General features: G+C 44.2%; 2 protein-coding genes across 2 annotated transcripts; one reads left to right on the top strand and one right to left on the bottom strand.

Moving 5' to 3' along the window:
* Positions 1 to 130: 130 nt before the first annotated feature.
* Positions 131 to 1,063, top strand: LOC125750352 (somatostatin receptor type 1). The gene is given in 7 exon segments (XM_049028017.1): positions 131 to 148; positions 222 to 352; positions 354 to 418; positions 421 to 488; positions 490 to 523; positions 526 to 773; positions 775 to 1,063. Coding segments are annotated over 7 exon segments (825 nt in total). The 3' UTR covers positions 1,036 to 1,063.
* A 1,000-nt stretch (positions 1,064 to 2,063) lies between these two features.
* LOC125713990 (cytosolic carboxypeptidase 2-like) lies at positions 2,064 to 27,329 on the bottom strand. Its single transcript, XM_048984794.1, has 17 exons — positions 26,947 to 27,329; positions 24,552 to 24,671; positions 22,635 to 22,817; positions 22,059 to 22,166; positions 19,157 to 19,304; positions 16,449 to 17,222; positions 13,635 to 13,794; positions 13,165 to 13,291; positions 12,964 to 13,064; positions 12,369 to 12,445; positions 11,707 to 11,761; positions 10,879 to 10,959; positions 10,723 to 10,773; positions 10,317 to 10,409; positions 7,317 to 7,434; positions 6,916 to 7,083; positions 2,064 to 2,186 (listed from the first exon to the last, which is right to left on the bottom strand). The coding sequence occupies exons 1-17, from the start codon at positions 27,110 to 27,112 to the stop codon at positions 2,182 to 2,184; spliced, it is 2,535 nt and encodes an 844-aa protein (XP_048840751.1). The 5' UTR covers positions 27,113 to 27,329; the 3' UTR covers positions 2,064 to 2,181.
* Positions 27,330 to 27,408: the final 79 nt, after the last annotated feature.

Genomic DNA, 27,408 nt, shown 5'->3' with positions numbered 1-27,408 from the left:
AGCCATGAAGTCATCAGCGAGCTGAAAAGCGCTGTTAGCAGAGCCGCTCGTCCGTGGAGCACAGAAATGAGCACAGCCTGCTGGCCTGTCCTGAATGGTCAATGAGGGGGTGTGACATCTGCTATCGGAGATGTCACACGGCTGCTGGGTGAAACAGGCTGAGGGTACGGCAGACATGAGCAAACACTGCCTGAGTGAAAGACAAACAGGCGTGACTAAAGCACATCAACAACAGCTATGGGATCATTTTTGCCTCCACGTGTAGCGTGATCCTGGACACTGGCTTCTGTGCCAACACGCTGCTCTTCTCTCTGTTCACCAAGTATTAAAACCTATGCAAGAGCCACCTGGAACAGACTGCTCCTGGTGCCCTTTACCTTCCACTCAGCTGTCAGCTTCCACTGGGCACTGGGGAAACTTTCTGCAAGATCTAGCAGGTCTTCCTGGTCTTCGCCCTGATGGAGAGCATCTGCTCCCTGTGTGCCATTATCCATGGTCTGGGCCATGATCATCACCAATCCTTTCTGCATCACCCTTTGGACCTGGTCATTCTCATACGGGTATTTGTGTGGGCCCTCAGCTTCTTCATCAGCCTGTCGTTACGTATCTTTGCCACACGAGAGACAAGTTTGCTGGCGGACATCACCTTCAGCCTGCCCACTATCCAGCACTTCTACCAGGTGATCCTGAGCAGGTTTGTGCTCTACTAATTCATCCAAGTGCTCATAATTACCCTGGGCTACATTCACCTGATGCTCTTCCTCCACCAGAATCTCTGTAATGTTGTTGGCCATTGCCTGGACAAGCCTCAGAGTCTCCATCCTGGTCCTCCTGGCCGAGGCCACCTTCTCCATTTGCTGACTGCTGGGGTATGTCGTGAAGCTATGCGTCTACCTGAGACTGTACCAGCACATCAAGCCCTGGAAGATGTTGTACTTCACCTGCACAGTGCTCCAGAACCTGCATCTCTGCATGAACCCTGCTCTCCAAGAGGTACTTGAGGCAGTGGCCAATCAAACGCACGCAAGCGGGTGAGGGTGTATCTCCAGGTCATCAGCATGGCCAAGAGCTTCTAGAAGGGCAATCATGACCTAGAAATCTTACTGGGTGTCCCACTGGCTCCCTTCAACCAGGGAATGGGAGGCTTATATTTTGGAAACTTTGGATGGTGTGAGCTGGAGAAGTCAGGTAATAGATTACAAAAGTATGTCTATGGTGATTGTTCCAACTATAATATATACAACAAAGTATACATAGACAAAAATATATGAATCATTTCCTTTCCTGTGATCATACTTTTTACTTTTTTTTAATGATCTTGGACATAAAATCCACTTTAAGCTGAAAGTTTCAGAAAGGACCGGCTTTCTTGGGCCACTTTGCATCTCTCCTCTGAAATGCAGCCATTTTTTTGAGGCATTAATTGCCATTTAAAGTGATTTCTAAACTAAAGCTCCTCAATTCTCGCACCAAATAAATTGCATCCATTCACTGAAGGCTGTCGACACATAGTTAACCCGGGATGCCGGGGAGAGATTCCAGCGACTCACCCCCGGAAAGCAGTGATTGGAAACAGTCGCCGTCCGCGTTAAAACAGCATGTGCAGCATCCGTGCGACTCTCCTGTTCTTGGATTTTTCCTGAGCCACACGCTGAGTCTGTACCAAACAAAACAGTGCTTTCTGATAGACTTCTCAGGAGGTTAATATAACCGTCACTCGGACTGTCGGGGAGTCTCGGCCCAAGGGCCCACAGCCCGGGTCTGATCGCCACGCTTCTGCTGACTCACAGTTTCTGAGCTCTTTAGCAGAGCTTGGCCAGGAAAAGAAGAGTGAGCGAGATGCTGGAGACAGCGTCCTCCGCTGGGTGGCCAGCTCCCTGACCCGTGGCGCGGGGTGGATAAGGGACGGTACCAGCGAGTGTGAGGAGAGATTTACGGCCTTGCCACTGACAGCTTCACATTCAGCACAGCTCCTTAGCATCATTTAATCGAGTGATTATCTACAGCACATCCACATTTTCAGGAAGCGAAACTGTCTCATGGAAATTCATACATTATTTCATGTGTGAAGGGTAAGCTTTTGGCCTGTTTGCCGTCTTCAGGATGTTGGAATCCAAGGCCTTCTCTCCGTTCCTGAGTCCGAGTTTCCTGTTATTTTCCATTTCTTCTTTCTGGCATATTCTATGCTGAGAGAAACAGAATGACAGAATAAGTGAGAGAATCAAAGCAAAAGGGGAAATAAGTCTTTCATACGGATTCAGAACTGCACAAGAATGAGATGTCTGTGTGATGAAGGTACAGTAGCCTTCCTGTCTTGCATAAAACATGACGAAAACAGTAAACCTTGCCTGTGACACATGTGAAGTGGCCAGGGCCTCCTTTAGTTCAGTGAAAGGAGGAACCGCTTATGTTCTGCATAAAGAACAATAGAGGAGTGACTGTTATGGCGTCCACCTGATTTACTTGCACCCAGAACTCAGCCTGGACATACAAGGCAAGTAAATCAGAGCAGAGAGTCCAACTGATCTCAGATTTCGGCCGAAAACTTCAAGTCCACTTCATTCTTAGAAGCCGGATTTTCATTTTGTTACCAAGAAGACATTTTTATCCATTTGAAATGACACCCTTCGGGTAACAAGTTCATGTATTAAGTACCACAGTACCTGTTGACCTGTAAGAAAACACAATCATTCAACATTCCCAAATAGATACTGACAAAGTAAGTGTTTCATTTGGCTTGCTGTTGTTTTGGTTTGACTTGGCAGTGACCATTGACAGGTTTAATTAGTTGCTTGAAAACAGTACAAGAAGAAAATGGTGTAGTAAGAAATCAAAGTTTGTATTTTGGATACTGTTCCAGCACTGGAATGCAAACACTGGTAGCTTACATGAAACTAAAATGCTATACCTGTCAGATTATTTTGAACTTTAATTGTGAAAAGGCATCGTATAAACCCCATCAATCAACTTACAGATCACTATTTTTGTATATTATGAAAGGGTAATACTAAAAGATGAGAATAATTTTAGTTAGAGCATGCCATACCCTGCTACACCTCTCAACACTTCAACTGTAAAAATATACTTAAAATATGACATATTCAGAAAATCTCGCAAGCCTGTCCAGGATAAGAGGCCAGATGTATGAATAATATGAAAGAGCAGATTGACTTGTTCAGGTATGAAATCACGGAGGCAGAAGGCATTCCTGATCAAAGCACATCATAATTCAGGCACACATTCCTCATTCCCGGTGCACTGCAGTTGATACGCAGTTGCGTGATGGAATAACCCACAGTAATATATCACTGTATTGTTCATCTCAGGACTTTTCCCCAATTACTGTGGATTTAGCTTGAAAAAAATGAGAATAGTTTTCCAGGCATGGAAACTCATTTGCTTCAGTAGTTTTCACTGTACGAGCAGTGCTGGGGCGTCGTCTCCGATCTGCTTAAGCCTCGTTAAAGTCACCTCAAGATGATCCTCGGGGCTATATATGGAGAATCAGATCCAAACAAAATGCAAAGTAGACATACAAACATCTTGGATATTTTTACTGCATAGTTTCTTGCCTGTGTAAAAATGGGTTATTTGGTACTAATAAATGGCCATGATGTCACTGCCGGACTAGGGGGTGAAGGTGACTTCAGATGGACCCCAGTGGTGCAGATAGTGAACAAAGCATCAGAATTGTGGACACAACTCAGCAGAAACGTCACCATCAGACTTCAGGACCAAAGTGGACAGCTTGGAGGTTATGCCTGATTGTATGCATGCATTAAAATAGAGCAACAACCAAAAATTTCCACAATGCGAATGCCTTTTATGACCAATGTAGGATAAGGGCAGGAACCATCGCCTATGTCATCTGGGGTCATTTCAAAAGTGAAAGCCTTCAGTGGTCCTGGACAGGTGAATACTGGTCCTCAAGAATAACAAGCAACATTTAGCCTTTTAATCACTGTCTTGCAAGACATCAGTTATAACACAGAGTAGCTGGGTGACCTAGGTTTGCTCTGAAAAATAAAAGTTCTGATTCAGATCATTCAGTCATTTAGATATAAAAGTATTAATGATCTCAAATGGAAAGAAAATGACATTGTTGAGTAATAACTTTACATACTGAACAGAACAGCCAGAAAGTATCAGTTTCAGCCCAAATAAACGTGGAGCTATAACTGCACCAGAGGTGGAGATTTCAGGTCCAGAGAGTACAAATCCAGACCAAGATTTTGTTTCAACCAAACAGTTGAGTCACAGTCACAGAGTACTGAACTGCTTGGTTGAAACAAAATCTTGTTCTGGATCTATACTCTCTGGACCTGAAATCTCCCCTTATGAACTTTAAACTGCAGAAAATAGCTGTCCAGGTCTCAAATGAAGGAGAAAAGGCGTGGTAGACGCGTGAGTATCCATCCAATCAGGCTGCACAGGGCCAATGATCTGGAGGGAACCGTCGTTTGGGTGCATTGTTCTCAGGGTTGGTGCAGTAACAGGTCTTCAATCATTCCCACTGTCATGTCATTTCTCAGAAACCATAAGCAGAGAGATGAAAAGTGAGAGGTTGACATGTCTGTGACATCGACAGCGTCCGAAATAAGTATGTTTCGGTGGAAATGTGGCCAGGCTGTCTCGCTCATCTCTTAGGCCCCAGAAAGCTCTCAGCTCCGCGATATGCAAGAAGGAAATGAGGTACGACTCGCAGAACTGCTCTGATGTGATCTGCAGGCAGGCCGGCGCCGCGTGGGACTTGGGCGCCCTGCCTGTGAGCAGAAAGGACGATTCACTGTGCGGCTGTTTGGAATTAGCCCTCGGATGCTGTGCTACCGCTGCGGTTCTGCTGTCACCGTCACCTCACACGTCCTCGTCTTTCAGCCAGTGAGCTTCCCGCTCCTCCATCGCTATAGATTTCCTGCTCAAGGATTACTCTCTCTCATCTGTTCCTTGTTTCTCTTCATTTCACCAAATGAAAATTGACAGCCAACCCATTCATGGTGTACCCCAGCCTTGTGCCCATTAATGTCTGGGATACTAGTTAGAAGATGGATGGATGGATGGATGGATGGATGGATGGATCTGTTGATTAATCACTAATACCTAACATAAAAATGGGAACTGTTTCACTGCATTGCACTGCATCATGGGACTGCCTCTGTAAAATAACACGTACAGTGTCAGTCCCTCTAGGTTCCCTTATGGCTTCTCTGTCTGTATGAAGCGAATCTGTACGCATCTTAAAACCACACAATGACTCAGGCAGATGTGCTAATGTAGCCTGGTCTGCTGCATGTTTGCATCACCACTGACAATGAACCAGGGTTGTCAACTGTCACTCATCTGGCATGACATGCTTTCAGTGTCTCACGCTCACACAAGAAATCTTAAGTTATATTATTACATTATAAATATAAATTCAGCTATATAAAAGTGTTTGGGTAGTTTGCAAACATTACAGACTATTTACAAGGTAATAAATCTTACATGTAACTGGATTTGCATGTGTGTGCAGACACTCCAGCCAGCTGACCAAAGTTGGCAACCTAGAATGAACATGGTCTAATCCTCACCCCAACTGCAGTATGAAAGAAAGAGAGCCTCAGTGAATGTCAAAAATCCATTCATTTTCAGAAACTGCTTGTCCTATCCAGGGTTATGGAGCCTTTGAGGACAAGGTAGGAAATGACCCAGAAGGGGGTGTTAACCCCATGCAAGGCACTCACATATGCAAATCTCCAGGAAACTCCAATTAATCTCAAAATGTTTTTTGGACTGTGGGCAGAAACTGGAGAACCCAGAGGAAACCTCACAAGAACATACAAACTGCACGGACACGGAACCCTGGCACAGACCGGAGTCCCCAAGGTGTGAAGCGACAGTGCTAACCACTGCAGCACCCTCACATGTTGAAACGATTCATCCAATATCTTTCATAGCCCCTTATATGGTACAGGGTGACAGTCAGCCTAGAGTCTATCCCAGGATGCAAGGGCAATGAGGCCTGGATGGGATGTAATTTAAAAAATTGTGCAATACCCGATTCCCTCAATTTGGAAAAAATAACAGCCTTCTTATGCTTGTTATATCAACCTTGACCACAGGTAAACACTTCCCGTGTTAATCGATCACTATCTCGCAGAGACATGGAGGGATTCTGGCCCACTTCTCCACACATTCCCCTTTAGGTCAGATTCGTGGTTTACAGTACCTGCCCTGGCCTGTCACAAAATGTTCTTTCTAGCAATCAGTAACCTTCATCTGCCTTAATGCTCCAGCCTTCATCCCAAGTGGTTTTTCTGAGGGTCGAATCATAAGTGGTGACCTGCAGACCCCTGGAAGTCATTCTACACTTTCACGGACAAACTCGACTCTGACTCATATGGAACTGTACTTTAAATGTGGCTTTGTAGCATTTTCCCCACTGATAGGCATCGGCACTTTCTGTTGACCTTGGCCTCGTGCGCTCCTAGACCCCGCCCACTTTACAAGCTTATACTTGGCAGGGTCTTGCAGCTTCCCCCCCTTTTAACCTCTTCATCTCAGCTGACTTAACCAGGGCAGCGGTGACTTTTTCCAAACCTGCAGATTGCATGTTTGATTACCTCCAAACCAATAAAGGAGGCTGCAAACTTTGACATGCTTTTTTCCCGCCTGTGAACAAAAAAAAAAAAAGGCTCTGATTTAATTGAAGGTGAAAATGTGCAAAAATGAGGAAAATATGAAAATCAGATGGAAAGCGAAGCCTTTTCAGGGTGATGTGCCCTGTTGTTTCCATGGTGATAGGAAAAAATATAGAATTATGTGCAACAAAAAGCAGGATTAGCTTGTGCAAAAACAGTTTGACACCTACCCCCCCTCCCCCACCATAGACTTAGTTTAATTAAGCATGAAGACTGACGCACTTGTGTACATACTTACCCTCCGGAGGTGGCAGGGTGTCAATGCTGTCGTCTCCTATGCTGACGTTAGGGGGTCCCGGCAGGGTGCGGGAGGTTGACAAGGTGCTACTGGGGAGGTGCAGCGGCAGGGGAGGGACGACCGGCCGAGTAAAGGGCCAAAGGCGGGATAACGGATCCCACTGGAAAGCTGTCAAACACGACAGAGAAGGGTCCCATACTGCAGCCTGAACTCAGCGGCAGAAACGCATTTCCTCACCAGCTGCAGCAATGCGTCAATTTTCAATGCATACTTGCGATATTTACAGAGAAATACCTGACAGTTTTACATCAATCCAGTAAGCATCTCACAGACACTTCAGAATATGTCATAGTCTCAACAAATAGACATAATGAGGTATGTGCAAAGGGAAAGAAACGTACTGGTGCCAAAGTGAGCTGGGAGCGAGGAGCCTGTACCGCTGGCACCGGTCTCTAGCTGCCCCCGAGCTGTCATATCCTGCCCCGCCAGCAGGTGGCACAAGAGCTCTGGCTGGAAACCCTCAAGATCATGGATATATTTCAGAAATAATTGCATTAATGGAGCCGTAAATGTTTCTGTCCACAGCCCAGAGGGAAGAAAAAAATTAAAGGAGAAGGGAGCTGGAACGGACGCAAGCGAAAAGTGTTCTAGCAGAAAAAGCAAAGCTCGAGGGTTAATTGTGATGCTTGAATGTAGGAGCCCAGCCACCAGCCTGCAGGAAAAGCAATCGCGCGTAAGTGTAGGAAACGTCTGTGCAAATCATCTCGCAGAAATTACCCCGTATTATTGGTTAAGGGGCGATCCTGCTAATAGCTTCAACGCTTCGTCTGCTCCTCCACGCGGCAATCTCTAAAACATACCGCAAGGCTGTAATAGGATGGCAGAGGGGAACCCGCCCCCTAGAAAAAAGTGGGGCCGTGTCAGCGGATCGCCGCTGAGAGTGGCCGTGTGGATGGGGGGATGAAAAGGCTCTGAATTAAAATAAACACAAACGTGTTAAACAGACGGGCCGAGAAAAGCGGCCTGGCTTAGCAGGTATGCCGTCGTCCAACTTCAACTCTTTTAAATCAAGGGAATTGAGTGTAATTTTCATAGAGTGGTTTACAGAAGTGTAAACAGAAGACAGGTCCAACTCCGAATGTCTTTGGCTCCGCAGACCTGCCAGAGAGCAGAGATTTTACTGATTAAGGATCAACAAAATGCCTCCGTCTCCCACACAGTGTTTTACAGTTTTGAAGCATTTCAGCTCTTTTTATAAACTTACTTTGGAAGCAGCTATTAAAATTGGTAGGTAATGGACATCACGTAAATTTAATAAGCCTTATATAAACTCCTCAGGATGTTTACTTCTGCTGCCAGTAATTCAGAGGGACTCAATTGGGGCGAATGCTCAACACGACTGTAGATGTGAGCAGGCAGGTGGAACAGAGCATGGGCCCGCCTTGGGATAGCCACGAGATTCGAGTCAGCTCCTGCCTGCTGTGGGGTGCGAGGCCAGGACTTTTACTTTGAAGTGCATTTCCATGAAGGAGGGGCCATAAGCCATAAGAAGCGGCAAAGAACAGAAGTGTTGTGAGAGTTTAACATTCATCAGCTGAACTATAGACACTCAGGTGGTTTTACAGTCATGCTTGTCTGACAAATGTTCACTGGATTTTATTTCAGATTTTCACATATTGCCCCACGAAAGATGCAAGAATCAAGAGTGTCCACATCAGTGTGGACAAACGCAGTCTCTTCAGAGAGTGCCCCCTATAATCCCATATGAGAATAATGCCTATTAATTTGAGTGTCCAATATTTTTGTATTGTGTAAGAGCTGCCTAATACAGAGCACAGCATAAAGGTTCTCAGGTACATTGGGCTTATCTGCATCATGCAGACGGAATGGACAGATGTTCTGTATTTGGTTGCTGATCAACTTCACCACCCATGAAATGGCTGAAACACAACAAATCCAGTGGCAGAGAGACCAGCCTCTTTCACAGATATGCTGAAAGCCAGATATTTTTCAAAAAAAATAGGAACAAATGGAGTAAGGCAGGGTTTTCAAGCAGAGATCATGATTCATTTGGGGGATGGGGGGGGCAGCATGTTCTCCTACGTATTTTTCTGGCCAGCAGCAGAGGGCTCATGTGTCATGTGGTTCGATAGTTGGACGGGGTAATGGGCTGGTTTCAGATGGAAGGATTCTGGCGGAATTGAGGTGGCTTTGTCAAGCTTAAACTTAATGTTCATCTAAATGTCTCAGGGCACCAAGGCCTCAGCAATCCAGCTGCAGGCAGGAGGAAGATGGTTTTCACAGGAGTCAATATGAAGGGTATATACATATAGTTTCCATTTAATAACATAGTCAAATGCACCCAGTCTAGTTTTTGTTGTGATTTCATTTTTTTTTTGTGAACAAATTTAAAATTATGCCAAAGTAAACCGAAACAAACAAAATACTCGCACCTGCTAGCTAATAAGTTGAGACTGAGTAGATTAGGAAGGAACAAATGGCTGGCTGAGTATGGAAGAGCAGGGGCTGCGCAGAGAGCTGGAGAGGCTGAGTGACATGAAGGAGGCACAGGAAAAGAAAACACAAAGAGGACAGCAGTAAATGTGTGTGTCTCAAAACAGGCATAGCAGCAACAAACATGGTGCCTTAAGGAAAAGTCTACAGACATGTTATTCCACTTGTACATTAACTGTCAAGCTTCTAGAAGAATTTCACATTTAAACTGCATACCACAGACTGGCTTGTAAGCAAAATACACAGTTCCAGGAGATCTCGTTCACACACACACACACACACCTGCTTCGATTAAACATCCAATAAGTTACAGGGTGCATTACCCAACTAGATCCCACTAGATGGCGACAACCAGTCAGTTTTGAATGTAAGACTACCATAAATTGGGAAACAATATGAAACATACACAGTACATTCCATACTTTAGCAGAGGTGGATAGTTCAGGTTCAGAAAGTACAAATCCAAACCAAGACTAACCAACTGAGTATAAAGAGTCACATTCACAGAGCACTCAACTGGTTGGTCGGAGCAAAAGTAAGACTATAAAGACATCATGTGACAACCTGAAAAGGTCCCAAGTTATTTAAAGATTTCTGCAGTGTTTGTTGGAGTTTTATGAAGTTCTATGATATTGCTGTATCCATCCATCCATCCATCTATCAATCCATCCATTCACCCATCTTCTAACTTATTGTCCAGTATTAAGCCATGGAATGGCCCTCAACCAATACTGAGAACCACAGAGCAGAAGGCTGAGTCATAAGGATACAGCCTGGACAGATGGAAACTGATAATGGATTGTGAACAATGAGATGCTTAGTGCAACCTCAGAAAAGCCAGAACCAGCACTCAGTATGGATGGGGACACCAATCGCTCTGACTGTACCTGTCCAGGTGAAGTTCCTGGGCTTGATGGGAAGGGCTGCCGCAGCCTTGCCTTGAACATGTCCCTCGTAAGCATGGTTGGAGGTACCCTCACCTACAGGATGGTGGGGGGGGGGGTCCAGTCACTCTCCTAGGCGACAATTCTATTCATGAAACAGGTCAGTGAACTGCGAGGATCAGGTCGCTTACACCCTTTTGTGATAGCACACACAGTATAGGTGTAGGATACCAGGGCCCTCATTAATAAATGATATGCCGTATGTCCAGCACAGACACTGCTATTTTAATCAATCTTCTCTGTAAATGTATTCTTCTCGGTTTTCATCTGGGTACGCATTTCCATGATATTAAATAGCGGTCAGCAATATGGGCAATCAGAAAAGTGCGGAGTGTAAAACAAGACTCACAGGCTTCAATCCATATCTGCTGTTCTCTGTATTCTCTTTGGTGAAGTCCTCCTGAAATTTGCAAAGACAGACAAGTAAGTGGACCACACTGCCCCCTGTGGACAAAGGAGGGAATGTACTCCTGGCTTTGGCATAGGAGTCCAGGAGCTCATTTACCTTCTTCTCCTTTGCCTGTGGGATCTTCTCCCTCACCCTTGCGAGGTGGGACTTGTTCCTCTCCTTCTTGGACCTGAGTGACTTTATACGCCAAGAAATCTTACACCACAGGGTGAAGAACATAACTGACCATCAAATAAACTGATCATTGTCAAATAGAAGCATGATGGTCCCTGCCCAGGTGGGGGCGCTGTGTCTTTGCAGCTCTGGGGGCTGCCCAGGATTTGGCCCTGGTCTGTGTGTGCAGGGTTTGTGTGATCTCACTGTACTCATCTGGATTTCTTCCCAGCATCTCTTTCTAGAGAAATCCAGTTTGTATAACTCGATGACTTATAAACCTCCCTCAAAGTATGAAGATGCCTTGGTTTGGGTGCTGTGTGATATATCACACCCTGATCCATGCACACCAGAAGGTATCAGACAGGACTTTGAGCACTGAGTAGCACATACACAACATGGTGGACAAACGAGTCACTGCTACCATACGTTCACCTTCCAGATATCCTTACCAAGCCTTTCAGATGTCAGCCCTCTAATATTCATTACTGTGCCTCCAAGAATATTAGATCTTCATACTCACCAGCACAACCAAGTCAGGTGAATTTGCAGTGGAACACTCAGTTCAGTTATAAAGATATTTTATCCACCATTGTGCAAGTACATACACATTTTTTAGTTTTCACATATTCCGTCTTACTCTCCTATGAGACATACACAGGTAAGGCATGAAAGCTTGGGGTTATGGGACACATTTACCCATTTTGGAGGTTATCATGACAGTACACTGTATGGCCAGCTATTTAGTAGACGGACTAGGAAGAATCCTACCTTGTTATTCAAGGCTAGGGTTCCATCAGACTCCGAGCTGCTTGAGTCGCTGGTGCTGAAACAAAAACGAACATGTGACTGGGCCCAGAAGGGGTACATCACTGTCCGTCTCACTGTGAGATACACACCTCATCTGTGATAGTTACATACAGCTCAAAGCTGCAGTTACCACAAGTATCCTTTATCCTTTATCAGGGAAATACATGACTTTTATTGAACAGAAAGTATAATCAAATTCAAGGTAACCAGAATCTGCAGAGCACAGATTTACACGCCAGCGATCACAAGAGGTTCCAGTTCTATCACACATGTAACATAGGTATTTTAATTATTAACCTTTTATTTACAAACCACTTCTGACATTTATGACGACCGTTACTTTGAATTATTCTGGCCAAGTAATTCGCAAGATTTTTTTTCATCTGCAACGTATCAAAGTAATACTCCATTCCTGAGCATGGACTGCTGCTCATTCAGAATCATGCCACTGAATAGAAAGGAAATAATTTTTAAAAGGTTCAGTACAGTCTGTATGAATTACACAGCTGCCATAATGCATGCTGCTCACGCATGTTACGCTGAATGAAAGAATGCGACAGGAAAGCCAAATCAGAGCCCCCTGTGGATTGAGATGCAATCTGTCCTCTCCACTTAGGGCCTACCTGAGAGAGGCATCTGCAAGGCCAGGGTCGCCCTCTACTCTGATCATGTCCTGGAGCTCCCTCAGACACATGATATACTGGAGAAGCACACAGAGCAGAAACTCAAGTTCCCAACATGACAAGCTCAGCTGACCTGAGGCTCCACCAGCTGCTGCCATACAGGGACTGCTGTTGTACGCATTGGTACTTTTTTACATTATCATGAGAAGATTTCTTTGGGGCCTTTATTATATAAAGTTTCAATCACCCATCTAAAGTCCCACTACATTGCATTGCTGAGGCCTTCGTACCCTGAGACATTTAGATGAACATTAAGTTTATGCTTGACAAAGCCACCTCAGGTGCACCTTGCATCTGAAAGCAGACGTTTACCTCGTCCAGCTCCTTCCTATTTAAACGTAAAGTGAGCAGGCATCATGGACGAGCAAAAGACAAGCAAGAAGGAAACAGAGTGGTGACTGTAAAATGGCTGATGGATACAGGGAACATGGGACTACACTCAGGTTTCTGTTTTTAAGGCTTTGAGGGGAACTCGTCCAGGCAGGAAAGCGGAGGATATCTCGGTGCAGAGATCACGGCTGGGAGATGCACACACCTTGGTCCGGTCTGGATCACAGTAGTCCAGCAGCGTGCGGCAGAAACAAACTCCTAGCATCTCCAGGTCACGCGTGTTGAAGTGGGTTCCCTTCCTCCAACCTTCGGTCCCCCCACCCCGAAATGATAAACACAGCTCAGGACAGGATGTGACTCTTCATTGGCTGGCTGGTTCGGACCAATCATGGCTGGCGATGGTTACCGATGCTGGAGCCACAGAGCGAGGTCTCTAAGGTGAGGCTATTGAGGACCCCCATCCTCCACAGGGTCACACGGCCTGTCCCCTCCTTACTGCGCTGAACCTCAAACTTACAGCTCTGGAAGGAGAACTTCGAGACACACAAGTGGCTCAGGGTGATGCATTGCCTCACATACAGGTAACACACATACAGGTAACACACAAACAGGTAATACACACAGATACTGTACTCCAAACACATATAACACACTTACAGGTAACATTGGCATTGATAACACACACACACAAACACACGTAACACAGACACAAGTAACACAGACCCTGGTAACAGACTCAGCCAACTGCAAATTCAAAGGACCAATAAAGGTCAGGTGAATGAAAGGTTTCAACCAATCATGTAGCTTTTTGGGTTCAAGATGGCAGAAAGTTGTTAAAGGGACATGACGTAGCTCAACAGCAAGGGGGTATCCTACCATATCTTGGCAGTTCTTGCTGAGCATAAGGGGGAAGACACGTTCGTGTGGGTGCCTCCTGGCAGAGCGCAGGTCCTCGCAGCCGAAGGTGAAGGCATTGTGCTGTTGGTTGTGGCCATGAAAATCACAGTACAGCAGCACCGTCCTCTCTCTCAGCAGACTGCAGATGTGGGAAGGGGACACAAACACCCAGGGACAGGTATGTTCTCAAAGAAACGTGCAGGGACATGCAGAGTCACACAGGGAGAGGTAGGGACACCCAGGAACATGCCGAGAGGCACATAGGAACAGGTAGGGACACCCAGAGAGACATGGAGGGATACACAGCGAAGAAAAGAGGCACACAAGGACATGTGAGGTGAGGTTCCCCAGTGGTTTTCACACCCACTGTCAAACAGGGCTGCCAGGCTGCATCTGTCTCAGCTAAAGAGTCATGCAACATTTGGGAAGAAAATGAAGCAGAAGCAGACTTCCTAGTCCCAGTCTACAGACCATCTGAACATACGAGCTTCAGGACACAGGTTACTAAGCAGCAGGGGGCAGAGTGGTTAAAGCCCTAACCTCATGGTTAGCCTGTTGCTATGCTTTTGAACAGGGTGCTTTCCATAGCCGTAATCACAAACCCTTTTTCCAAAAAAGTTGGGATATTTTCTAAAATGCAATAAGAACAAAGATCTGTGATGGTATGTTAATTCATGTGAACCTTTATTTAACTGACAAAAGTACAAAATAAAGATTTTCAACTGTTGTCCTGGCCAATTTAATTGTATTTTGTAAATATACCCAGGTTAGAATTTGATGGCAGCAAGACAACATAAGTTGGGACAGAGTTAAGATAAGATCTGAAAATGCACAGAATATTCCACTGACACCGGTTTGGAAGACTCCACATTAAGCAGGCTAATTGCAGTTCAAAAGGAGTATTCCTCAACACGACATTGCAGAGAATTCAGGTCTTGCAACATCTACAGAATATAATATTGTGAAAAGATTCAGAGAATGCAGAGACATCTCAGTGTGTAAAGGCCATCACCTCAAATGAACCGTGTGCTGTGGTCAGATGAGTCCACATTGTAGCTTTTTTTGGAGGGTGTCAAGTTCTCCATGTCAGCACTGAAACTGACCATCCAGATTGCCATCAGCGAGAGATGCAAAAGTCAGCATCTGTGATGGTACAGGGGGTGTGTCAGTGCCCATGGAATTGTATGTACCTGTATGTGATGGTACCATTGATTCTGAGTTATATATTATGATTTTAGAGAGACATACAGTACAGTATGCAAAAGTCTTTAGCAGCCAAAGTAAATATTTAAAGCTATTTATTTGGGTAGTAAGTGTAAAAGTGCTCAGAACACAAACACAATGTAGCATTAGAACATATGCAAACTAAGGGTAACAAAAAACGAGTAATAATTTCTTCTGTCCTCCAAAAAGTTACTGATATCTTGTTGGATAGCTCCTCAAAAGCATCTTAGCCAATTCATCCATACATCCATCCATCCATTTTCCAAACTGCTTATCCTACTGGGATGGGGGGCCACCCCATCTTGGGTTGTTCCCTGCCTCGTGCCCATTGCTTCCGGGATAGGCTCCGGACCCCCCACGACCCAGCCTATTCATGTATTTCGCAAATTTCACCACCAGCTCACTTAATTAATGTAACTAACTGAAAAAGTAAATTAAGTATCGATTAGCCGCATAACATGTGCCAGTGTTTAAGTCAAGAGGTACATGGGTGTACTGGATGATTGCTGGAAACACTGGGCTGACTTTAGGAGAGGTTTAGAAATTACCAAGCTGAAACACTTTGACAGACATAATATCTTATTTTTATATCACCAAGAAGATCGGTTAAGCATCATTTTCTTAGTTTGCCTAAGATTTTTGCACAATACTGTCTGTTGCCATCAAGGTAAGATCTCTTCCTGGGTTGTTCATGCTTATTTCAGCAGGACAACGGCAGACCACACTCTGCATGGGCTACAACAGTGTGGCTTCATAGACACAGAGTGTGTGCTTGACTGGACTGCTGCCAGTCCAATTCTATCTTCTACTGAAAATGTATAACACGTCATGAAAAGGAGAGTCATACAATGGTGACCACGGATTGTTGAGCAGCTAAATTACTACAATTAGTATCCGCAGCCCCAAATCGATTAAAACGTGTTATTAAAAGGAAAGGTGATGTAACACAATGGTAAATATGCCTTTGTCCCAACTTGTGTTGAGTGTGTGACGCCATCGAATTCAAAATTTCCGCATATTTGCAAAATACGTTTAAGTTGGTCAGTAAAACTGTGAAAGGTTCACGTGAATTAATGAATCATACTTTTGTTTTTATTGCATTTTAGAAGATATCCCAACTTTTCTGGAAATTAGGTTTGCATAAATATTATATATTTGTCCATACCATAAATATTTTGGACTTGAACATAATTTGCATTGAATGTATTGTTTAAATGTTTGAAACTAATTAACTTTTGTTCAGTATGTGTGTGTGTGTGTGTGTGGATTAGTTTTTTTTTTACATTGTGGGGACCATTTTTCAGGCTCCTATAAAGGTCTGTGCATGCAATCAAAAAAGAAATAATGTCAAAAGTCTTGTATTTTGTTTGGTTGCTTATGGTTAAGGTTAGGGCTGGGTAGAGGCTAAGGGTGCCGTGACTGGGGTCAGGATTTTTCCCATATAAATGAATGGACGGTCTCCATTTAGATACGTACGCTGACCTATGTGTATGTGTGTGTATGTGTGTGTGTGTGTGTGTGTGTGTGTGTGTGTGTGTGTGTGTGTGTGTGTGTGTTAGAGGGCTTTACCGCCGGATCATGGCTCTCACGGCCCACACAGTGGGAAACAGCTCCCGGAGTCTGGACCTGTAGCTGCGGTTGAGGTCGCGACCCGACAGCGAGCAGCGGTGGTTTCCCACGATGACGCCGTCCGGGTTCAGCATGGGCACCAGCTTGAAGAGGAAGGAGCTCCTGAGCAGGGCAGCGTCAGCCGAGCTGCCCAGTAGGTGATCCAGCACACCCTTCATGACCCACGAGCTGCTGGTTTCCCCCGGGTGGACACGTGCTGTCAGTACTACCGCCGGCCTCAGGGGGGCAGCGCCTGCCCCAGTGCTCACTGTCAGGATGGGTACTGGGTTCCCGGCCAGTGAGCGGCAGAGAGAGCGCACTCTGCAGAAGGGAGCAAGCCTCGAGTCGCCCTCAATGACAGAGAGGTATGCCCGCAGGTCAGTGTACGTGTATGGGTAGCAATGAGCCAGGTAACATGTATCCTGGTCATAGGGGAAGCGCAGGGTCCAGGACAGTGAGAAGCAGGGTTGGTCCAGGTGGTACTGCCCATTGTGATAGTAGACCACGTCCTGGCCTGTCCGGTGCCAGCCTATCCGCAAGGCTTGAGCCTTCTTTTCAGAGTAGAGGAGGGGTAGTTGGCCCTGTGTGTACAGGCTGGAAACCTTCAGGAGGTTGATGATGGTAAAGCGGTAGGACACACCTGCTCGCGTATTCCTCACCCGGAAGTAGAACCATTGCATGTGCTTCTCGGTGTATAGGTCTGTCCGGAGGGTCAGCTCATAATCAAATTCACCTCTGTGGAAAGTAAGGCATTGATTCTATCTGTAGATAATAATAAACTACTCGTACAAATCAGAGGGTAGGACTGCCTCTACAGCTGGATCAGAGTATGACAGGACTGAATCTACAGTTGAACTAAAGTATGACAAGACTGACTCTACAGTTAAAGTAAAGTATGACAGGACTGACTCCATGGTTGAACTAAAGTATGACAGGACTGACGCTACAGCTAGATTAAAGTATGACAGGACTGACGCTACAGCTAGATTAAAGTATGACAGGACTGACTCTACGGTTGAACTAAAGTATGACAGGACTGACTCTACAGTTGAACTAAAGTATGACAAGACTGACTCTACAGTTGAACTAAAGTATGACAGGACTGACTCTACAGCTAGATTAAAGTATGACAGGACTGACTCTACAGTTGAACTAAAGTATGACAGGACTAACTCTAAAGCCAGGTTACAGTGTCACAGGACTGACTCTACAGTTTAACTAAAGTATGACAGGACTGACTCTAAAGCCAGGTTACAGTGACACAGGACTGACTCTACAGCTGAGTCAGCACTAGGGTTGCCACAATAGTCCTGCAAAATTCCTGGACATCTAGATATTGGCCAAAAATATTGCATTCAGCGACACCATTCCAAAGGTTTGTTTAGGTCTGTTTGAAAGGGAAATTATAACCTTACATGGCAGTGTAATCTCTAGGATTTTTAATACATTGACTATGGATTATTTGCTCAATAATGTAATAGTTTATTCTATTAGTCATGAACCCATACTGTACCTCACACATTCAGTTTTTACATGGAATAATAGTTTTAAATGTATTGTAACAAGTAGCCTGCACTTGTATTCTTAAGCCACCCTAGTTAATACAAAAACAACCAAAATGTTAGTCTGCAATAATTCTTTTCCTAACACAGTTTCCATCAGTCACTGTTTTTACACCATGCAAATCTACTCCCATTCTTTGTACGATGCAAGACGTTTCATTTTTTTGGGTTGGATTTTTTATTTTGTAGCTGGTCTCTGTCCTCTGTTTCGCCACCCATTTACAATGTAACTTCAGTTTTGTTCTCTAACCTAAGAGAACACAGCGGCAATGTACAAAGCTGCAATCGTCACAGACTATGTGGCGCGAGGGTAGAGCGTGCCTTGTCATCAAATAGTTAGATTGGCAGGATTTTCTGAGTGCATCATTGACTAAAAAGACACAGTCTTTCTACTAATCAGCTATAGCTCTGACTGAATATGAGTGCTATTAACACACATATACAATACAGTGCAAAAGTCTAAGGCAGTCACAGAAAATTATGTTGATATGGTTTTCATGTTGGTGTAAAATTATGACATTATTAGCCATTTCGAAACCTCTCCTAAAATTACCTCAATATTTGCATCAACCATTCAATACACCATGTATTTTTTTATTCAACCACTACCCCACCTTGTTTGGCTAATCAATACCCCATTGACTTATTTAATAAAACTAGTTAATTGATTCACTGAGCTGTTGGGAGAATGTCTTGAACACATAGACCGGCTGAGGTGCCCCAAGGAGAGATTTGGGAACCGAAGTGGAGTTTATCTAGTCATCCAGCTTGGTAACTTTTTGGAGAACAGACGAAATCCTTGTTCATTTTTATTGTGTTCCTGTTAATTTGCACATCGTATAGTGTTAAATTGTATTTTTTTTCTGAGCAAATATACACGTAAGATAAATAGCCATAAACATTTTCTTTGACTGCATAAGACTTTCACACAGAGATTCCAGGACATTCTGTGTTTTTTTCAGGACAGACAAACAAAATATGGGGGGTCCCAGTAAGGCCTGGACAGATGGTCACCCTAGTAAGAAAGAGCACAGAGAGTTAAACCCAAGACTGGGTCACATCAAGACAAGGTCAAAGGCACTTTCAGGTCAGAGGGAGACCACTTACATTTGCAGTGCTCGGAGCAGGTTCCCGCTTTCGAAGCGAGACTCAAATAGCAGTGTGGTGTCATCCGGGCTAGAGAGGGACTCTGTGGCATCTCTGGGGGGTATACGCTGACCTCCCACACATGACCCAGAGAAAATGCTCCTTCTCCCTGCACAGAAGGACAGGAGCGGACCCTTCACAGGATCTCTCTGGGCTAAGGTCTGTCTCACGTACAGGACTTTAAGACATTTAACATTTAGAGCAGAAGTGGCATGTTGATTAATGAATGTGAATTTTCATCAAAATACAAAAGACTGGAGGGAAATAGCAATCGTAACATATGTAAATAGACTTAACAAATGTAGCTAGGGTACCTAATCCATGTCAGAAAGGACACTTTGAACTAGGACAAGAATTGTAAGCAACCATTTCAATCAAAGGGACCTGGATTTCACTTTAGTCGCGATTTTTTGCTGTGTACTTATTGGTCAGTTTCCTATAATCATGCATGTGTCACTAATGCTAATGTGACACAGCTGGATGAACCTTTCAGTCATGGAAACAAACCAGTCAGAGCACAAGACTGAACTATTTAGTCGAGCACAGGAGCCTTTCAGTTTTAAAGCAGTTTGTAAAACCTGAAGTAGCTCAAAGAGTCCTTCCTGATAATAATTAGGTGGTCAGCGAAAGTGCAGCTTTTAAACAAAATACAGTAATACAGTGGTATGTCAGAGTTAACGTGTAGTAACTAACTTTACTATGCACAGTATGCACAAGAATACTCGTTATATGCCATTGATTTACAATATATGACAAAGTCAGATAGCAAGACAACAACAAATATCTTTTAATGATAAAATTAAGTCCTTTGCTTTTTATAATTACAAAACACATATAAAATGTATCTAATTTGACTCTACTAGTGGGAACTCCATCCATCCATTATATTCCACTTATCCGAGGTCGGTCTCAGCAGGGAAACCCAGACATCCCTCTCTTAGCAGGAGGCATCCAAAGCAGATGCCTGAGCCACCACATCTGGCTCCTCTCAATGAGGAGGAGTGGTAGCTCTACTCTGAGTCTCTCCCGAATGACCGAGCTCCTCACCCTATCTCTAAGGGAGAGCCCAGCCACCCTGCGGAGGAAACTCAATTCGGCCTCTTGTATTCGCAAACTCGTTCTAAAAACACATAAAACTTACACTGCAGTCTTAAAATTCATAAAGGTATTCACAAGTAGATTAAGAAAAAACATAAGTACAAAGACCGTGCCCCTCGGGGAGTCCTGTGGGGAGTGCTCCGGGATTATGGGGTGCCGGGCTTCCTTTTAAGGGCGTTTCGGTCCCTATATGACCGGTGCCATAGCCTGGTCCGCACGGGTGCCAAAAAGGCGGATTCGTTTCCAGTGAGGTTTGGATTCCGCCGATTCTTTTCATAGTCACCGATTCTTTTCATAGTTTTTATGGACAGTATTTCTAGGCGCAGCCAGGGCGTTGAGGGTGTCCGGTTTGGTGTCACTTCTGGATTAGGTCTCTGCTTTTTGCAGATGATGTGGTTCTGTTGGCTTCATCAGACCGTGACCTTTGGCTCTCACTGGAACAATTTGCAACCAAGTGTGAAGCAGCTGGGATGAGAATCAAAACCTCCAAATCCGAGACCATGGTCCTCAGCCGGAAAAGGGTAGAATGCTCTCTCCGGGTTGGGGATGGGGTCCTCCCCCAGGTGGAGGAGTTTAAGTATCTTGGGGTCTTGTTCATGAGTGAGGGAACGATGGAGTGGGAGATCGACAGGCAGATCGGTGCGGCGTCAGCAGTGATGCGGGCACTGCATCGGTCTGTCATGGTAAAGAAGGAGCTGAGCCAAAAGGTAAAGCTCTCGATTTACCAAGAGATCTACGTTCCTACCCTCACCTATGGTCATGAGCTATGGATAGTGACCAAAAGAACGAGATGTGAGTACAAGCGGCCGAAATGAGTTTCCTCCACAGGGTGGCTGGGCTCTCCCTTAGAGATAGGGTGAGGAGCTCAGTCATTCGGTAGAGACTCAGAGTAGAGCCGCTGCTCCCACGCATCGAGAGGAGCCAGATGAGGTGGCTCGGCATCTGATTAGGATGCCTCCTGGACGCCTCCCTGGTGAGGTATTCCGGGCATGTCCCACTGGGAGGAGGCCCTGGGGAAGACCCAGGACACGCTGGAGGGACAATGTCTCTCGGCTGGCCTGGGAATGCCTCAGGATCCCCCCAGAGGAGCTAGATGAAGTGGCCGGGGAGAGGAGGGAAGTTTGGGCCTCCCTGCTGAGACTGCTGCCCCCGCGACCCGAACTCGGATTAAGCGGGAGATGATGGACGGATGGATGGATGGATGGATGGATGGCATAAGTACAAAGAAAGATTCTTGTCATTTTTGCTGCTTCTTTAATTCATTTTTTAAAACGTTAATTACACTGAAATTATGGTCTAAAACCTTGCAGGGATTATGAAGTTACATTAACAGTTATTCTGACCATGTCTTTTATTCACAAATGCACATTTGTAGAATATAATGCTGCCTGGCTGCATTTATAAATTAACTGTAATTATTGATCAAGTGTATAAATGGTGAAGGAATGCAGAAGTGACTCTGTGTTGCTATTAATATAATGTAACCTCTAGATAATGTTTATTTTACTCCTGCTGTTTCCCTGTCATTCTTTCCCTATTTTCCTGTTTAATATAGTTGCAATGGATTTTCAACAAATTATAACTTGACTAAGTATGCAATTAATCACTCATTTCTTGTGATTAATCAAATTAAGAAAATGAATTGACTGGCAACCATAGTTTTAAATTAAAACCCCAGTCACGCATCTGAAAAGCACCATTTGTATGGAATATGGAGCACTGGCAGCTAAAGTGGAGAGCAACAGGAGATCAAGGTGATCCTTACCTGCCTCTGCATTAAACACCAGTATCCCCTGACCTGCCTCTGTGACCTGTGGCCTCTGGGCTGTGCTAGTTTGGGCACACAGAGGTTCAGGGACAGGAGGCGCCCACTCTGAAGAGGACCAGATCCATGAAAGGAAAGGATTGAGACAAAAAGCCACTTATTTCGTAATCGACACAATTGGTATGTCAGAAATGCAGCTCACACAGACTAAAGGTGGGCATTGACTCTGGGCCAAGGAGAGACCTTCAGGATGGACCGAACCATCCTTAAACTGGGAGAGGGATGTGTTAATGGACCCATAAACCCCGACTGAAATCAAAACAGGAAAACAGAACCTTTGAATCATTGAACAATTAATGTGAAACATACTGTAGAAGAGTTGTCCACTGTCCCCACAAGGGAAAAGTCAATCCCATCAAGGACTTAATGCTTCATCAGAAAGCTTTGGTGATCTGTCTAAGGGCAGTTTCAGAATGCCACGTTACCTTGGTATCTCCCGCACAGAGTCGATGGCCACCAAGACGACCCAGGTGAGCAGTTGAGAGAGAAGCCCTCCACGTTCATGCACTCGCTCACCGATGTGCCTGATCTCCTCCCCAATGACCTCACACTCCTTTGGCCACCGCGAGAGCGCCTGTGACACGTGACCCGCCACCCCATAGAGGTGACATGGCTCCCGGAGGCGAGGGACGGCCCGGCCAGACTGAAAACCGAACACCAGCTGGGTGCTCCTAGGTAGTGACCGCATGACAGAAAAACCTGTATGACAGGAGAAGTTGTATGTTACTGCGGAGGCTAAAAACTCACTTATGTTTTTCACACATAAAATATGTACCACATATTTATTTTAGTAAGAAAGAGCTCTTTTATTTAACTGTAAACATGACTAGTCCACCAGAAGGCATTGGGCGTGACCACAAAATAAGTAAATATTTCAATGTTCAGTAAATAACACTGGAATATTACTGTGGCCAGAGCAGAGCCTCAGCCTTGGCCTAAAAGAGCATCTTTGGGCTCAGCTGGAATGCAAAATGAAGGCAAGACTGCCCCCTTAGAGTTTATGGGAGCCTTATGGCAAAAATGGAGCCCAGTACCGTCAGCCCAAGGACAAAAAATCTCACAAACAGCGTCTTAGCTGCCTGCAGTAGAAATGAAGGCCAAAGGTCTGTCATTTTAGTTCAATCTAATTCATGTCTAATTTTTATTTTAAAATTTCTTAACATGATTCCACTATCTATCCGAATGCATAGTGATTTCACGAAATTTTATTATACACTTACTGGCCACTTTATTAGGTACACCTGTTCATTTGCTCGAAGAAGCAAATATCTAGTCAGCCAATCATACGTCAGCAGCACAATGTAAAAAAATCATGCATATACAGGTCAATTGATTCAGGAGTTAATGTTCACATCAAACACCTGAATCGGGAAGAAAGGTGATTTAAGTATTTCAGATACTATATTTCAGTACTGCTGATCTATTGGGATTTTCACGCACAACCATCTATAGGGCTTACAAAGATTGGGCTGAAAAAGAAAAAACATCCAGGGAGCAGTAATTCTCTGGGAGAAACTACGTTGTTGATGGCAAAGGTCAGAGAAGAATGGCCAGACTGATTCAAGCTGATAGACAGGCAACAGTAACTCAAATAATCACTCGTTACAACTGAAGAATGTCGATGAGCATCTCTGAATGCACAACTCCGAATGTTACAACAGATGGGATGGGCGAAAGCAACAGAAGACTACAGCAGGTGCCACGTCAGTCAGCTAAGAACAGGAAATTGAAGCTACAGCGGGAAGGCCTCACCAAAATTGGACAATGGATTTGAAGATCCATTTGGAAAAGTGTTGTGTAGTCAGGTGAGTCTCAATTTCTGCTGCGACATTCACACGGTAAGAATTTGGCATAAACAACACTAAAGCATGGATCCATGCTGCCTTGTTTCAACAATTCAGGCTGATGGTTGTGGTATAATGGTGTGGGGGATGTTTTCTTGGCGCACTTTGGGCCTCTTATCATCTTATCAAGTTACAAAACACTTATCATCTGGAACTGTTTCTTTTTTAACATGACAATGTGATCTTTGTACTCAAATGGCCTCCACAGTCACCAGATGTCAATCCAACAGACCACCTATGGGGCAGCCGACAGATCTGCAGCAACTGCATGATGCAATCATGTCAACATGGGCTCTAAGGAACGTTTCCAACACTTTTTATTTATGGCACAAATAATTTATGGCACAAAGAACTAAGGCAGTGCTGAAGGCACTGCGGGTCCAACCCAGTACTAGCAAGGTGTACATTAGAAAGAGGCCAGAGAGTGTATGTCAGTCAGATTAACTTAGTACAGTTGAAATTTTGTTGAAATTGAAATTTTTTTAAATGCACATTTCGGAAGCTTTTATCCCTGCAGGGACATCTGCAGTGAGTAACACTTGCTTCTGATGCGAGTGCCCAGACCTTTTTCAACAAAAGCAGATCTTACCCCCTGCCCACTGAGGAAACCAGTCCTTTAATGAACTCTCATCTAAGAATGAAGAGAGAGGGAATCCTTGGCCCCTTGCTTGCATGATGTCCATCCCAAACCGCTCATTCCTCATGGGTGCTGCATGGAACAGTGATCAGGGATTGGTTGGTCTAAACGAATTACAGCAAGAATGACCAAAAATATGGTGAACTGATTCACAAAAGCCCCACCCAGTGATGGTCACTGCTTTCATGTCATCATTTTACACCCAGCTGACTGTTAAATATTCCACAAAACATCAATAACTGAAAATCTAATAGCTAAAAGGGTCTGAAGTTATGAAACTGAGCTATTTGTCTAGTTCAGTTACTGCACACAGTAGTCACAGATATTATAGAAAGCACCCTGTAACCTGCAAAGAAGACATTCTCTGTATGCAGGAACCACAGTAACAGATTCCAAGACCTTTATTGAAACCGTCTTTGCAACCTTGGTGGTCGCAATGTTTGTTCTGTTGCCATGATGACTACATGATGATATTATACCAATTTATGGCCCAGCACCTAAATCAGGCCAGCTTTGGATAACTACTACAAAACAAGTAAAGAGGTTTCTTTGTTTTCTAGCATAGAAATTTAGTGACATCTTAACAGTTCTGCTGCATGGCGGTCATTCCATAACCACTGGACCACTCTGCACTCTAAAAGGGGTAAAATAGGGGAACCTGTTCAGAAACATAGCAAACAGGTACAGGGGTAGTTCAGGTACCGCAGACAAACTACGCTCTCAGAAAAAAGGTAAAAATTTGTACCTTTGCTTGTCACTGGGGCTGTACCCTTAGCTGTAGGTAATTGTGCCTTTTTAGGTACAGAAATGGACTCTGAGGAACACTTCTGTACCATTGATGGTACATTAATGCTGTTTGTACCTTTGGGATGTTCCTCAGACTGAGGTCACTGGCAGTGTCCATTCAGAGAAGCAAAGAATATGCAGGTAGTTTAAAAAGTGGTGAAAGTAATATTTTATTTACATGTCCAACCAATTTTATTCTTCTTAGCATCACTAACACAACCTTCATCACGTCATAGTCATACATCCTTGAAAAAACACATTTCGGTGTTTTAATATCTGCATGGAATTAAAAAACATTTGACACTGTGTGTCACGACCCGCTGGGGTCGCTGGGTGATCGGGTGGTCGAACGGATCGGAGAGCGAGCGGAAACCAGGCAGGATATAGGGTATACGGGGATTTAATGAGAAACTCAGGACGGAAACCATTCGACGCCAACTAACACCACCGACTAACATCAATGACAGACAAGGGGTACAGGCAAGACTTGGACTTAAATACACCAGACTAAGCAAAATAACAAGACACAGCTGGGTACGATCAGGGAACCACAAGTGGATAATTAGGGGGGCGTGGCACACACGAGGATCGTACAAGCCGGGCATCACACTGTGTATTCTGTATAATAAAAGTTTTGTCTATGGCAAGTTTGACGGAATCTGGCGTTAGCAGTGTAATGAAACGGATACATTTCATTATATTATTGTTTCTGAACAAAAGCTAAAACAGAAGAATTTAAGTTTTAATGCATTAGATCTACATGAATAATGTTTGCAAATTCCGTTCATTGCATTTTTTGTTTAAAATCTGTCCTTAATTTTAACATGCACATGATTAACAGTGGAAAGCGAAAATCACAAAATCGTTTAGTGGTCATGAAAATGTATTCAGATTTACCATATTGATAGTGCATTCACCTCATAAATCATGACACACTCTTCCCTACATGAAAGTACATAGGCTGCTTTTATAAGTGAAAAGTATCGGTATCGGTATTAACGATACTGGCCTTGTATTTACTTGGTATCGGATTGATCAGAATCGCGCACCTCTACTACCATCGGCGCTTTAGTATACTTACAAAGACGACCTCAGTCCAGGTGTAAAATGTGTCCGAGCCGGATCAGCACCAGAACTCCCTCTGTACCAACTTTAAATCCACTCAGCCGGCTGCCCCATACTTCAAATTCATGAATCATAACACCTTAGTGTAAAATTACTGATATTTCTGCACAATTTTTAATTTCTTTAAGATTTACTCAGTTCTCCTACGCGTAATTAACTCCTTAAAACTGAAACACTTAGCGTGATTCTGGACATTAGGCTTCTCTATCCCGACACGCTTTTATTTGCATGTTGAAATTCTTCAAATAGGCTATGCAAACGCATATATAAAACTTACCTAAAATGTAAAACTGTTCGTGATAGAAACGCTATAGCTATGAATATTTAAATATTAAAAGTTAATAACTCTTTACTTGTACTTGGTTTGTAAATTACACATATTCCAAACTGCTAAACCAAAGCAGGCAATTTTCAAAGCGTCATGTTTTGACATTACCCCCGAATGATCGGCAGCCAGCGCGCTCTTCAGTGTACCGTCTTCTTCGCTTAATTCCGGGGTCCGATGGCACGAGATGTGACAGCCCGTTTCCATGACTACCAAGCTCACGGGACGTAGACTGCGTAACAGCTGCTAACAGAAGGCGGGTCCGGACGCTGAGCATCCACCAGTAACTGAAATATGAAGCTAACTATACTTTTATGATGCATCTCCATTTATTTACCATTCTGTTTTGCATTCTGCTTTATTTCTTTTATTGCCCCTGGTCCATGGGTGTCCTTATAACCCCGGGCACTTTATGTCTAGCCCAGAGAATCTTCCTTCAAAAAAAAAAAAAAATTCATGCCCCAGATAAATCTGACTTGGCCCCTGAACTTTTCAATAGCTAGAAATGTGCACAGAATATAGGCACCAGTTTTTTCCCTGTGAACATGACCAATAAAGCACTCAATTTTATTT

This window comes from Brienomyrus brachyistius, chromosome 1 (assembly GCF_023856365.1).
Source record: "Brienomyrus brachyistius isolate T26 chromosome 1, BBRACH_0.4, whole genome shotgun sequence".
In the NCBI taxonomy this organism is placed as follows: Eukaryota; Metazoa; Chordata; class Actinopteri; order Osteoglossiformes; family Mormyridae; genus Brienomyrus; species Brienomyrus brachyistius.
The sequence above is the reverse complement of the archived record's forward strand: the minus strand, read 5'-3'. Positions and strand labels throughout refer to the sequence as shown.

What these genes read in the sequence shown, in the direction of transcription:
- LOC125713990 (XM_048984794.1), bottom strand. Translation starts at nt 27,112, where the DNA reads ATGCTCAGCGTCCGGACCCGCCTTCTGTTAGCAGCTGTTACGCAGTCT. An exon ending in GGAGGAGATCAGGCACATCG is followed by an intron (nt 22,167 to 22,634) that starts GTGAGCGAGTGC and finishes GGTCCTCTTCAG; the next exon opens with AGTGGGCGCCTCCTGTCCCT. An exon ending in CCCTAGCCTTGAATAACAAG is followed by an intron (nt 10,960 to 11,706) that starts GTAGGATTCTTC and finishes TGGCGTATAAAG; the next exon opens with TCACTCAGGTCCAAGAAGGA.